At 46.0% G+C, this 13,217-nt stretch overlaps 1 protein-coding gene across 1 annotated transcript in view; it reads right to left on the reverse strand.

The window, feature by feature from the left end:
• Nucleotides 1–1,929: 1,929 nt before the first annotated feature.
• The window catches only part of LOC130120432 (kalirin-like), a 168,045-nt gene continuing 156,757 nt past the window's right edge, over nucleotides 1,930–13,217 (reverse strand). The window contains exons 21-22 of the mRNA XM_056288967.1: nucleotides 11,733–11,852; nucleotides 1,930–2,063 (exon numbers count right to left, since the gene is read on the reverse strand). Of these exons, the coding sequence (XP_056144942.1) occupies nucleotides 2,010–2,063; nucleotides 11,733–11,852 (174 nt within the window). The 3' untranslated portion in view covers nucleotides 1,930–2,009. The remainder of the gene's footprint in view (nucleotides 2,064–11,732; nucleotides 11,853–13,217) is intronic.

Here is a 13,217-nt window from a genome sequence, read left to right on the forward strand (position 1 = left end):
ATGGGAACAATGAGACTAATGAGAGAGACTAATGAGAGCGATTAATGAGAAGAATGAGACAGAAGAATGAGAATATTGAGAGAATAATGAGACTAATGGGAGAATAATAAGAGATTAACAATTAATTGAAGAATAATCAAAGATAATGATGAGAGAGAATAATGAGAATAATGAGAGTGAATACTGAGAGAGAATTATGAGAGTAATGAGAATAATGAGAGATTAACAAAAACAATGAAAGAGAATAATGAGAGAGAATAATGAGACTAATGAGAGAGAATAATGAGAGATATTAACAAAAATAATGAAAAAGAATAATGAGAGAATAATGAGACTAATGAGAGAATAATGAGAATAATGAGACAATAATGAGAGACAATAAGGAAAATAGTGAGAGAGAGTAATGAGAATGAGAGAAGAAAGAATAATGAGAGAAGAATGAGTGAGAATGAGAGAGATTAATGAGAATAATGGGAGAATACTGAGAGTAGTGGTCCATTTTGTGACAAATGAAAGCTGAGGTTGAGAAACGAGAGACTGAAATAGACAACAGGTAAACTGGAGACGTGAGATGAAGGGAAGATGAGACTGACAAGGAGAGGACAAGTGAGTTTGAGTGGATCTTGAAGAGACGATGAGACAATGGAGAGCGAGAGAGAGAGAGAGAGAGAGGGTAAGAGGGAATAGAGATGCATGGGAGGAATGTGTGATTCTTAAGATGAGGACCAGAAAACAGGAAGTCACCTCGGCCTTCTGCTGGACCTGCAGAGCACTCTGATGGGTCTTCTGGAGGGAGTTGGCATGGAAGAGAGACTGCAGAAGAAATACGATAAATATTTTATCATTCAGTTTTTAAACCATCTGCTCGTTTCAGCTTCACATACACATTTGCTTAGTTTTTTTGTTGTTGATTTCGAGATACTTTATTGATCCCCGTGGGGAAATTCTTCTCTGCATTTAACCCATCCTAGCTGTGTCGCTAGGAGCAGTGGGCAGCCGCCATGCAGCACCCAGGGACCAACTCCAGTTGGTCTTCCCGTGCCTTGCTCAGGGGCACAGAAAGGAGTATTAACCCTAACATGCATGTCTTTTTGATGGTGGGGGAAACCGGAGCACCCGGAGAAAACCCACTGCAGACACGGGGAGAACATGCAAACTCCACACAGAGGACAACCTGGGATGACCCCCAAGGTTGGACAAGCCCGGGGTTCGAACCCAAGACCTTCTTGCTGTGAGGCGACAGCGCTAACCACTGGGCCACTGTGCCGCCCAAAATAAGAGACGATTCTCCAATTCTTTAAGTGGATGACATCATTAAAATGTGTCAAAAGATTCAGATGAGAAATGATCTCTGAGATGTCAGACACAATATGAAAGACAGGACGGCCATGTTGTTGTGCCATCATGACCTTCGACACGGATCATAAAGATTCATAAAGACTTGTTTCAAATCAAATAAACATTGATGTTTGATTCCGGCTGTTTCAAATCATCTTTCTGCCACACGGATTTTGACAACTGACCCTGTTTTATATGAAACATTTTAAAAGCATCAACACACTTTAGACATCCCTCCTTTATCCAGCTATATCTCAACCCACTCCTTCTCCCTCTCTCTCCCTCCCTCCCTCTCCCTCTCGCTCCCTTGCTCCCTCTTTCTCCCCCTCCCTCTCTCTCCCCTCTCTCTCCCCCCTCTCTCACTCTCTCTCCCGCTCTCTCTCTGAACGGAAGTGCATTTATCTATCTTTTTTTCTATTTTCTCCTTGCAAATATTGCACATAGTGTGTTTTGTAGGGGTACTGGTTTGGTTTGTGTATATAAGGAGGTTTTGAGAGGTCTTGTGTGTGTGTGTGTGTGTGTGTGTTTTCAGTCAACCAGCACTAGCTGGTCGGCGTGCTAAACGCCGGTATGGAGTTTAGCAAACTCACCAGGGAACATGGTCTTAAAGTGTTGCCTGGTTTTCCATGTTGGGTGGAGGACTGTGCTTTGGCAGTCGGCGAGGTTGTGGGTCACAGCAGCGTTAAATCTGCTGCTAGGGGGCGCTGTGCTGATTTTTGTCGACGCTGTAGCCAAAGCAAACAAAGTGGTTGAAGCAGCGTTGTTGTTAATGACAGTTTGGTTTCGGTGTCGCCGCTCACCACGCCATCACAAGAGTCACCATTTCAAACATCCCACCGTTCATCTCCGATAAGTTTTTGTCAAGAGAGCTGTGGAGGTTTGGGAAAGTACTTTCGTCCATCAGGAAACTGTCGTCTGGCTGCAAATCGCCGCTGGTGCGACATGTAGTTTCACACAGACGACAGGTTCAAATGATCCTGAACAAAAAAGACCAAGACTTGGATGTAGCTTTTAGGGTGAAGCTGGATGATTTTGACTATGTCATCTTTGTAAACTCTGGGACCTTGACGTGTTTTGGCTGTGGAGGAGAGGGTCATCTGGTTCAGACAAGTCCTGAGAACCACTCCTCTGATGACAAAGCGCAGCGTGAAGGAGAGAGAGGACACAAACAGGGTGAGACCAGGCAGAGCAGTGAAGAGACAGCAGAAAAGGGACAGAGTCCAGACCACACGGACAAAACGGAACCACCCAAACAGAGTGGAAAGTCTACAAAGGAAAACGTAAATGTTGAGAAGGAATCACGAAGTGAGCAGGCAGTGGCATCAAACACTACAGGTGGAGTTGCAGAAGGTGTAGTGTTGAGCAGCGATGAGGATTTGGTGGAGGACGACAAAGTCTGTAGTTCTCCTGCACTAAAGAGAAAGCAGTCGGCTAAAACGAGTGGCTCTCGAGCCAAAAGAGGAGCATTGATAAGGGAGGGAAGCAGGCAGTATGAGGAGCAACTGTCTGAGGTTGAGTTGGGTATGGAGGAAGAGGAGGAGGATGGGGACGGTGGTCTAGACAGCCAGGTGCCTGTATTAAAGGAAAAACAGCACGAGGTACAAATATCGGGAGATGAGTCTAAGGAGGAAGGTGGTGGTGTAGACAGCCAGCCTCACACTTCCTCCCAGTTGTCAGGGGCAACGAATCAAGAGTACTATGATGCACGCCGAATCAAGAATTTCTTGCCAAAAACAAAAAATTTGAGAAATGTCAAAATTGAGAATTGTTTTGCCGACAAATAACTGTTCATGCACTCTGTTCAATCTCAGATGAGAAAACAAGAAGAATGGGGCTACACTGAGCAGGAGGTGTACAGGTGGAGGAAAATGGTTCAGAAGCTCAAACAGGAATCACAGCATGGAGAGTCAGAAGCCGTATAAGACAAGTCATTTCCCGCTCTGCTCAGTGTTGTTCTTTTATCATGTGTTGTTTTTTCTCTCATCAGTCTCGATGGCCAACTTCAAAGTCTCAACACTTAACCTGAATAGAGCGAGAGACGTGAGACAGAGAGCATGTCTCTCTGAATTTGTAAAACTAAAGCTCGTTGATGTCATGTTTGTCCAGGAAACACAGTGGTATAATGAATGCCACCGACTGGAAGAAGGAGTGGGATGGTGATGTTGTCCTAAGCCACTTGAGTAAATGTAGTGGAGTGACTCTCCTCTTTTCGAAAAACTTTTTACCACAATCTTATGTGGTAGAGGAAATAGTGAGGGGTAGATTGATGGTAGTTAGAGCCAAATATGAGTCTTTCACTTTGGTGTTTGTAAATGTGTATGCTCCGAATGCAGGGCCTGACAGAGTTCAGTTTTTAACTGACCTCAGTGTGGTTTTGAACCAGTGTGGACCTGAAGAGTTTCTGGTTCTGGGAGGGGATTTTAACTGCACAGAAAATGACAACATGGACAGGAATCATATTGAACCTCTTGCTGCCTCCAGACGTGCAGTCAAGCAGTTGACAGTAACTCATAGTTTGGTTGATGTGTTGAGAGAGATGCATGAGGATGTTAGGCAGTACACCTGGGTTCATAGTAGAGAACCATCTTTTACTATGGCATGGCTGGATCGTTTCTATTCTTTTAGGCATAATTTCAGTATTTTTAAAGAATGCAGGATTATGCCCGTAGGCTTTTCAGATCACTCAATGGTGAAATGCAATGTTTTCATTGCAAAAGTAAAGCAAAATTCTGCTTATTGGCATTTTACCACTGCTCTGCTACGAGATGCACACTTTAAAGAAACCTTTAAATTTTTTTGGGATATTTTCAAAACTAGGAAAGGGGAGTTTACATCTTTGAAACAGTGGTGGGATTATGGGAAAGAGCAGATCAAGCAGCTTTGTCAACAGTACACTCTCAATGTCTCTCGTGACATTACCAGATCTATGAGAGATCTAGAGACTGAAATGGTGGAGCTGCAGACTTCTGCAGGGTCCAAAGGAAACCGAGGTTGTGTTGAAGACCTCAAGTCCAAAAAAGCCTTGCTGGCTGACTTGCTGGGTGTTAAGGCACAGGGGGCATTGGTCCGGTCTCGTTTTCAGAGTGCCGCCCTGATGGAGTCGCCTTCAAAGTTTTTTTTCAGCCTGGAAAAGAAGAATGGACAAAGCAGGTTCATTCACGCCCTAAAGTCAACAACAGGACACCTGCTGACTACGGCCAGTGAGATCCAGAAGAGAGCTGTGGATTTTTACTCTCTTCTGTACAGCAGTGAGTACACCGAGAATGAAGGGGCATTTGACTCCTGCAGCAGGCTGCCCAGAATCTCAAAGGAGAGAAACAAGGAGCTGGCGCGTCCTCTGACTGCAGAGGAGCTGTCTACAGCGTTGCAGAGCATGCAGGACGGGAAGGCCCCTGGGATTGATGGACTCCCGCCAGAATTCTACAAAGTTTTTTGGTCTGAGCTGTGTGACGACATCATTGAGGTCTTCACTGAATGTTTTAATGACTCCTTCTTGCCCCAGAGCTGCAAGAGAACTGTTCTGACATTGTTGCCGAAAAAAGGCAACCTGCAAGATATCAAGAACTGGCGTCCGGTCTCTCTTCTGTGTGCAGACTACAAACTGCTTTCCAGAATCCTGTCCAACAGACTGAAGAAGGTGACAGACCAAGTCATCCATCAGACCCAAACCTACTGTGTGCCCGGTAGGTCCATTGTTGACAATGTGTCACTAATTCGGGATGTTTTGGAAGTCTCTGGTCCATTGGACTTTGATGCTGGTCTGGTTTCATTGGATCAGGAAAAGGAGTTTGATCGGGTTGAGCACCAATACCTTTGGAAAGTGTTAGAAAGGTTTGGCCTCAGCCCTGGACTTGTTGCCAAGATTAAGGTTTTGTACAAAGATATTGAGAGTGTACTGAAAATTAATGGTGTTATGTGTAAACCTTTCAAAGCATGTAGAGGTATAAGACAAGGCTGCTCACTGTCGGGCATGCTCTATATGCTTCCGATTGAACCCTTATTACACAATTTTCGCTCTTCTATTGGTGGTCTGTGTTTGCCTGATCTTGGCACAAGAATTGTCTTATCTGCGTATGCAGATGATATAGTTATCGTCATAAAAAGTCAAGATGATGCCGATCTGATTGAGAAACTTGTGGAAAGGTTTGGGAATCTTTCAGCTGCTAAAGTAAACTGGGCAAAAAGTGAAGCCTTAGCGGTTGGAAAGTGGTCTGCAGGTCTCCCTCAGCTGCCAGGGGGGCTAAATTGGAAAAGGGGGGGGGGTTCCAAGTAACTAGGAGTGTTTCTGGGGGATGACCAGATGATTTGGAAAAACTGGGAGGGGGTGGTGAAAAAGGTGGAGGGGAGATTACAGAAGTGGAGATGGCTGTTACCACAGACGTCTTATAGGGGAAGGGTTTTGGTTGTTAATAACTTGGCAGCCTCCACCCTCTGGCACAAGCTAACCATTCTGGAGCCCCCTGCCGGATTGCTAAAAAAAGTACAGTCCATCTTTGTGAACTTTTTTTTTGGGATAACCTGCACTGGGTACCACAGAATGTACTATACCTACCAAAAGAGATGGGAGGGCAGGGTTTGGTGCATCTGGAGAGCAGAGCAGCAGCCTTTAGACAACAAATTATACAGCGCTACCTCACAGGGAATGATGATGTGCTGTGGCGACCTCTCATGAGTGTTGTTTTAAAGAAGGTACAGGGTTTGGGTCTAGGCGCTTCTTTGTTTCTAACAGACTGTGTTTTTAAGAACACGCATGACCTGCCACCTTTCTATCAAGGATTATTTCAAGCTTGGACTCTATTCAAGTGGAGCAGACTTGAGCCTACAGCATCTCTGTTTTGGCTTCTGGAAGAACCCCTAATCCATGGGGCCAGACTGGACATTCAGGATGACAGCAAACCAGGTCTCAACCGGAGGCTATGCTCAGCTGGAACTGTTAAGCTGAAGCACACTGTGGATGCTGCAGGCCCAATGCTTCTTGACACAGAGGCAATGGCTTCACTGCTGGGCTTGAGGTCAAGCAGACACACCAGAGACATTCTGAATGCATGGCTTAAAAGACTCACCAGGGAGGAACTGGACATGCTGCATGACTTTGCCATTGGGACAGACTTCTGATAATGGAGATCCGTTCCCCGAGTTGGGCCTCCAAATGGACCAGACTGGACTAACAAGACCTTTGCTGGTCCCAAATTTGGCTACTAAAATGGACCTTTATATGTTAGATAGAAAGGTCTTGTACAAATGTTGTGTTGTTGCCATGAACAAGAAAATACTGAATGAGAGAAAGGACACTGTATGGAGAGTAAGGCTAAAAGTGGCAGATGACTGTAAGCCAGTGTGGAGGGTGCTGTATAAAGCCCCGCTGAACAAAAGGTCAGGTGACTTGCAGTGCAGGATCCTGCAGGGAGCACTGGCAGTCAACAGTTTCATCTCTAAGATTGACCCAACTGTTTCTGCTAAGTGTCCTTTCTGTCAGTCGCCAGAGACCATGTTTCATTGTTTGGTGGAATGTGAAAGACTTCAGGTGCTTTTTGAAGCTCTACAGATCATATTCTCACACTGTGATGAAAGATGGAATGAAACTGTTTTTATCTTTGGTGCTGGGTACAAGAGGAGGGATGCGGAAAAGTGGCAACTGTTAAATTTTGTAGTGGGGCAGGCTAAGTTTGCGATTTATAGGAGCAGGAAAAGTCTGATTAATACTGGTTCGGAGGAAGATTTACTTCCGTTGTTCATTGCAAGGGCGAAGGCGAGAGTCCGAGTGGACTTCAGCTTCTTCACCTTAATGAATAACTTGGATGAATTTATTTCATGTCGGTGTTTCAATAAAGCCGTTTGTTCAGTCAATGAGAGGCAACTGATGGGTGTGTTTGGTGAGGGTGACCTACTACTAGTAGGTTTGATGTATTTATCCATTCTGTAGCAGGTTATTGTTGTCTTCAGGGCTGATGGGTTCAGACTGGGTGTGTTACATTTGCTGTAGTCTGTGTGTTTATTTGTGGTAGTTTTGTTTAGTGCGAGAGGGATGGCGTCCTCACTTCTGAATATCTGGGATTTTTTTTCCTTTTTTCTTTTTTTTGGGGGGGAGGGAGGGAGTTTAAACTAATTTGTGGAAAATGTTGTGTAAACGGAACCGACAAAAATAAAAGTCTGTTTTTTAAAATTGAAATTCTCTCTCTCCGTTGCCAAACTGTCACTCACACAGTAACAGTACACCCAATGACAGAAATATGAAGAAATTCAACAAGGACGAAACACCCCCCCCCCACACTGTTTTCAATGCAAAACTGCACACAGTGGTTTTATCAGTAAACATCCATTTTCTATTTCCTGTACTGCCCCCTGTTGTAATCTGGAAACGATCTGGCAGGAACTGTAACAACAGGAAGTGAAAACCAAGACAGGATTTAGTGTGAGTGTGTGTGTGTGTGTGTGTGTGTGTGTGTGAGAGAGAGAGAGAGAGAGAGAGAGAGAGAGAGAGAGAGAGAGAGAGAGAGAGAGAGAGAGAGAGAGAGAGAGTTATAAATAGACATGAATTTAAAAAATAAAATAAAAAAATCTGTGTCAGATGGTTTGAATCCCATATGTGAGGAAGCTATGAATCTGATTTTTGGAGTTGGCATGTCTGCTTGACTCATCAACTGTCTTAATTAGTCTTCCTCTAGCAATCACAGACACAGACACAGACACACACACAGACACACACACACACACACACACAGCAATCAATGCATGATCCTGCCAAAACACATCTGCTAAGGCCAGTCCACAGCATGTGAACGTGCGTCCATAGCGTAGCGTTGTCCCCGTTCAGGTGTAATCCCTCCTCTGACCACAGTGTGGGTTGCAATGGCAGCGTGGCGCTGTTCGGGTGTAATCCCTCCTCTGACCACAGTGTGGGCTGCAATGGCAGCGTGGCGCTGTTCGGGTGTAATCCCTCCTCTGACCACAGTGTAGGTTAAAATAGCAGCGTAGCGCTGTTCGGGTGTAATCCCTCCTCTGACCACAGTGTGGGTTGCAATGGCAGCGTGGCGCTGTTCGGGTGTAATCCCTCCTCTGACCACAGTGTAGGTTAAAATAGCAGCGTAGCGCTGTTCGGGTGTAATCCCTCCTCTGACCACAGTGTGGGTTGCAATGGCAGCGTGGCGCTGTTCGGGTGTAATCCCTCCTCTGACCACAGTGTAGGTGAAAATGGCAGCGTGGCGCTGTTCGGATGTAATCCCTCCTCTGACCACAGTGTGGGTTGCAATGGCAGCGTGGCGCTGTTCGGGTGTAATCCCTCCTCTGACCACAGTGTGGGTTGCAATGGCAGCGTGGCGCTGTTCGGGTGTAATCCCTCCTCTGACCACAGTGTGGGTTGCAATGGCAGCGTGGCGCTGTTCGGGTGTAATCCCTCATCTGACCACAGTGTAGGTTAAAATAGCAGCGTAGCGCTGTTGGTCCAGTCGCCACAGGAAGGACGTGTCCGTCTGTGTATGTATGTATGTCTGTTCTTTCAGTTTCTCCACAACCACTCATTCACACAACTTCACACTCAACACTGTCCTTCCTTGGGTCCTCAACAATATTTCCGTCATTAACGTTAAGTATTTTTCCCTCAACCCCAGTGGCGGATCTAGAGATTTTTTCCTGGGGTGGCAAAGGGGTGGAAAGACTGAGTCCCAGAGGTGGCAGCTGCCACCCCTTGCCACCCTGTAGATCCGCGCCTGCTCACCCCCCCCCCCTTTTCGCCCAGTTGCACTTGGCCAATAACCCCACTCATCCGAGTCGTCCCGGTCGCTGCTCCACCCCCTCTGCTGATCCGGGGAGGACTGCAGATGTCTCCTCCGATACATGTGGAGTCACCAGCCGCTTCTTCTCATCTGACAGTGAGGAGTTTCACCAGGGGGATGTAGCGCGTGGGAGGATCACACTATTCCCCCCAGTTCCTCCTCCCCCCTGAACAGGTGCCCTGACCGACCAGAGGAGGCGCTAGTGCAGCGACCAGCGACTGGCGATCCCTGTGTAGTAGGCAACGGAATAGACTGCTACACTTCCCAGACGCCCCAGCCTCTCTCTCTTTCATTCTCTCTGCTCCAGCTTTCCATTTCTTCTCACTGTCCATCTTGCCAGGTGACTTGTCTGAAACGTTGTCGGGGCAGAAGCAGGTAGACGGTTGCTATGTGCGTCGCTGACAGATGTGATAGTGTCCGTTTTTGGCGTGGTACCCTCACGCCAGGGACACTGCAGTGAGAGAGTCGCGCCACCTGGTGCATGGATTCTGACAGCTCAGGCCACCGGGAAGCATCCTAGTGCTGCTGAAGGTGCTGTCCGTGTGTACTTGCCGGACTCACTCGCTTCCTGGACGGCTACTGGACCACAGACAGCGGGGTGTCAGGCACGATGGCGGCGCGGGAGGTCTTCAGCTTTCTGTTGGTGTGGGCTGGTGGAAACTTTGGACGTGATCGTCCTGATGTTTTCCGAACAGATCATTGACCAACGGGGACATGAGACGATGTCCCTGCCCAGGTTGAAGTGGGTGGATGGAAGATGTAGCTCGTATTATGAAGCAGCAGCTCAAGTGCACGAGAGTGCTCGAGACGATGCTGCATGGTCTTGGTTCTGGCGCAAAATACCAGCACGGAAGAGGTGGAGAGGGTTAGGTGGGTATTTACAGGAATGCCAGAGGTGGTGCAGCTGAGGTGTGGTCCTGCTCCTGCAACGTCACTAAATAAGGAACTGCCACAGCAGTTTGCACTCCTCCACCTGTCTGTATGTAAAGCCTGTTTAAACTACAGTTCAACACTCCTCCACCTGTCTGTATGTGAAGCCTGTTTAAACTATAGCTCAACACTCCTCCACCTGTCTGTATGTGAAGCCTGTTTAAACTACAGCTCAGCACTCCTCCACCTGTCTGTGTGCAACCTGTTTAAACTACAGCGCAAGACTCCTCCACCTGTCTGTCTGTAAAGCCTGTTTAAACTACAGCTCAACACTCCTCCACCTGTCTGTGTGGAGCCTGTTTAAACTACAGCTCAACACTCCTCCACCTGTCTGTATGTGAAGCCTGTTTAAATTACAGCTCAGCACTCCTCCACCTGTCTGTGTGCAACCTGTTTAAACTACAGCGCAACACTCCTCCACCTGTCTGTATGTGAAGCCTGTTTAAATTACAGCTCAGCACTCCTCCACCTGTCTGTGTGCAACCTGTTTAAACTACAGCGCAACACTCCTCCACCTGTCTGTATGTGAAGCCTGTTTAAACTACAGCGCAACACTCGTCCACCTGTCTGTATGTGAAGCCTGTTTAAACTATAGCTCAGCACTCCTCCACCTGTCTGTGTGCAGCCTCTTTAAACTACAGCTCAACAATCCTCCACCTGTCTGTTTGTGAAACCTGTTTAAACTATAGTTCAGCACTCCTCCACCTGTCTGTGTGTGAAGCCTGTTTAAACTACAGCTCAACACTCCTCCACCTGTCTGTGTGTGAAGCCTGTTTAAACTACAGCTCAACACTCCTCCACCTGTCTGTGTGTGAAGGCTGTCTAAACTACAGCTCAACACTCCTCCACCTGTCTGTGTGTGAAGCCTGTTTAAACTACATCTCAACACTCCTCCACCTGTCTGTGTGTGAAGGCTGTTTAAACTACAGCTCAACACTCCTCCACCTGTCTGTGTGTGAAGCCTGTTTAAACTACAGCTCAACACTCCTCCACCTGTCTGTGTGTGAAGCCTGTTTAAACTACAGCTCAACACTCCTCCACCTGTCTGTGTGTGAAGGCTGTCTAAACTACAGCTCAACACTCCTCCACCTGTCTGTGTGTGAAGGCTGTCTAAACTACAGCTCAACACTCCTCCACCTGTCTGTGTGTGAAGGCTGTCTAAACTACAGCTCAACACTCCTCCACCTGTCTGTGTGTGAAGGCTGTCTAAACTACAGCTCAACACTCCTCCACCTGTCTGTGTGTGAAGGCTGTCTAAACTACAGCTCAACACTCCTCCACCTGTCTGTGTGTGAAGGCTGTCTAAACTACAGCTCAACACTCCTCCACCTGTCTGTGTGTGAAGGCTGTCTAAACTACAGCTCAACACTCCTCCACCTGTCTGTGTGTGAAGGCTGTCTAAACTACAGCTCAACACTCCTCCACCTGTCCACTCCACCACCTCAGCTACACTGCTTTACAATACATTTATATTTAATGACATTTTGTATATTTTTCCTCTTTTAATATTGTAACAACAACAACAACAATAATAATATTCAAGAAAAAACGCTCTGGTATGTGTGTTGGTGTCAGTATCAGTATCGGCAGATATCGAAATTCAGGTATCGGATCAGAACTGAAACAAAGTGGATCGTGCATTTCCAGTGTGTGTGTGTGTGTGTGTGTGTGTGTGTGTGTGTGTGTGTGTACCTCGATAGCCATCTGGAACTGCTCGTGCTCTCTCTGTAGCTGCTCGGCCTCTGAAAGAGAGCTGGCATTCAACACACTGGCATTCAGCATGGACTCCCCATTACGGATCCACCCCAGGACCTGCACACACAGACAGACAGAGAGACAGACAGACAGAGAGACAGAGACAGACAGAGAAACAGACAGACAGACAGACAGAGCGAGACAGACAGAGAGACAGACAGACAGACAGACAGAGCGAGACAGACAGAGAGACAAACAGACAGATAGACAGACAGAGAGACAGACAGAGAGAGAGAGGGTTCCTTCATGAATGAATGAGGGAATTATAAATTGTCTCATAACACAAGATGTATGAAAGTCAGTGTCTGTCTTTAACATTATAAAGGCTTATGATGAGGACGTTAGACCTGACATAATGTAATATTAATGTGAATTCATGCTACGTAGAGGACAGCACTGTTAAAAGTTTCTGTCTTTAACACTGTGAAGGCTTATGATGAGGACGTTAGACCTGACATAATGTAATATTAATGCGAAGTCATGCTACATAGAGGACAGCACTGTTAAATGTTTCTGTCTTTAACACTGTGAAGGCTTATGATGAGGACGTTAGACCTGACATGATGTAATATTAATGTGAATTCATGCTACGTAGAGGACAGCACTGTTAAAAGTTTCTGTCTTTAACACTGTGAAGGCTTATGATGAAGACGTTAGACCTGACATGATGTAATATTAATGCGAAGTCATGCTACATAGAGGGCAGCACTGTTAAAAGTTTCTGTCTTTAACACTGTGAAGGCTTATGATGAGGCTGTTAGATCTGACATAATGTAATATTAATGCGAAGTCATGCTACGTAGAGGACAGCACTGTTAAAAGTTTCTGTCTTTAACACTGTGAAGGCTTATGATGAGGCTGTTAGATCTGACATAATGTAATATTAATGCGAAGTCATGCTACATAGAGGACAGCACTGTTAAAAGTTTCTGTCTTTAACACTGTGAAGGCTTATGATGAGGACGTTAGACCTGACATAATGTAATATTAATGCGAAGTCATGCTACATAGAGGACAGCACTGTTAAATGTTTCTGTCTTTAACACTGTGAAGGCTTATGATGAAGACGTTAGACCTGACATGATGTAATATTAATGCGAAGTCATGCTACATAGAGGGCAGCACTGTTAAAAGTTTCTGTCTTTAACACTGTGAAGGCTTATGATGAGGCTGTTAGATCTGACATAATGTAATATTAATGCGAAGTCATGCTACGTAGAGGACAGCACTGTTAAAAGTTTCTGTCTTTAACACTGTGAAGGCTTATGATGAGGCTGTTAGATCTGACATAATGTAATACTAATGTGAATTCATGCTACGTAGAGGACAGCACTGTTAAAAGTTTCTGTCTTTAACACTGTGAAGGCTTATGATGAGGACGTTAGACCTGACATGATGTAATATTAATGTGAATTCATGCTA

Source organism: Lampris incognitus, chromosome 11 (assembly GCF_029633865.1).
Source record: "Lampris incognitus isolate fLamInc1 chromosome 11, fLamInc1.hap2, whole genome shotgun sequence".
In the NCBI taxonomy this organism is placed as follows: domain Eukaryota; kingdom Metazoa; phylum Chordata; class Actinopteri; order Lampriformes; family Lampridae; genus Lampris; species Lampris incognitus.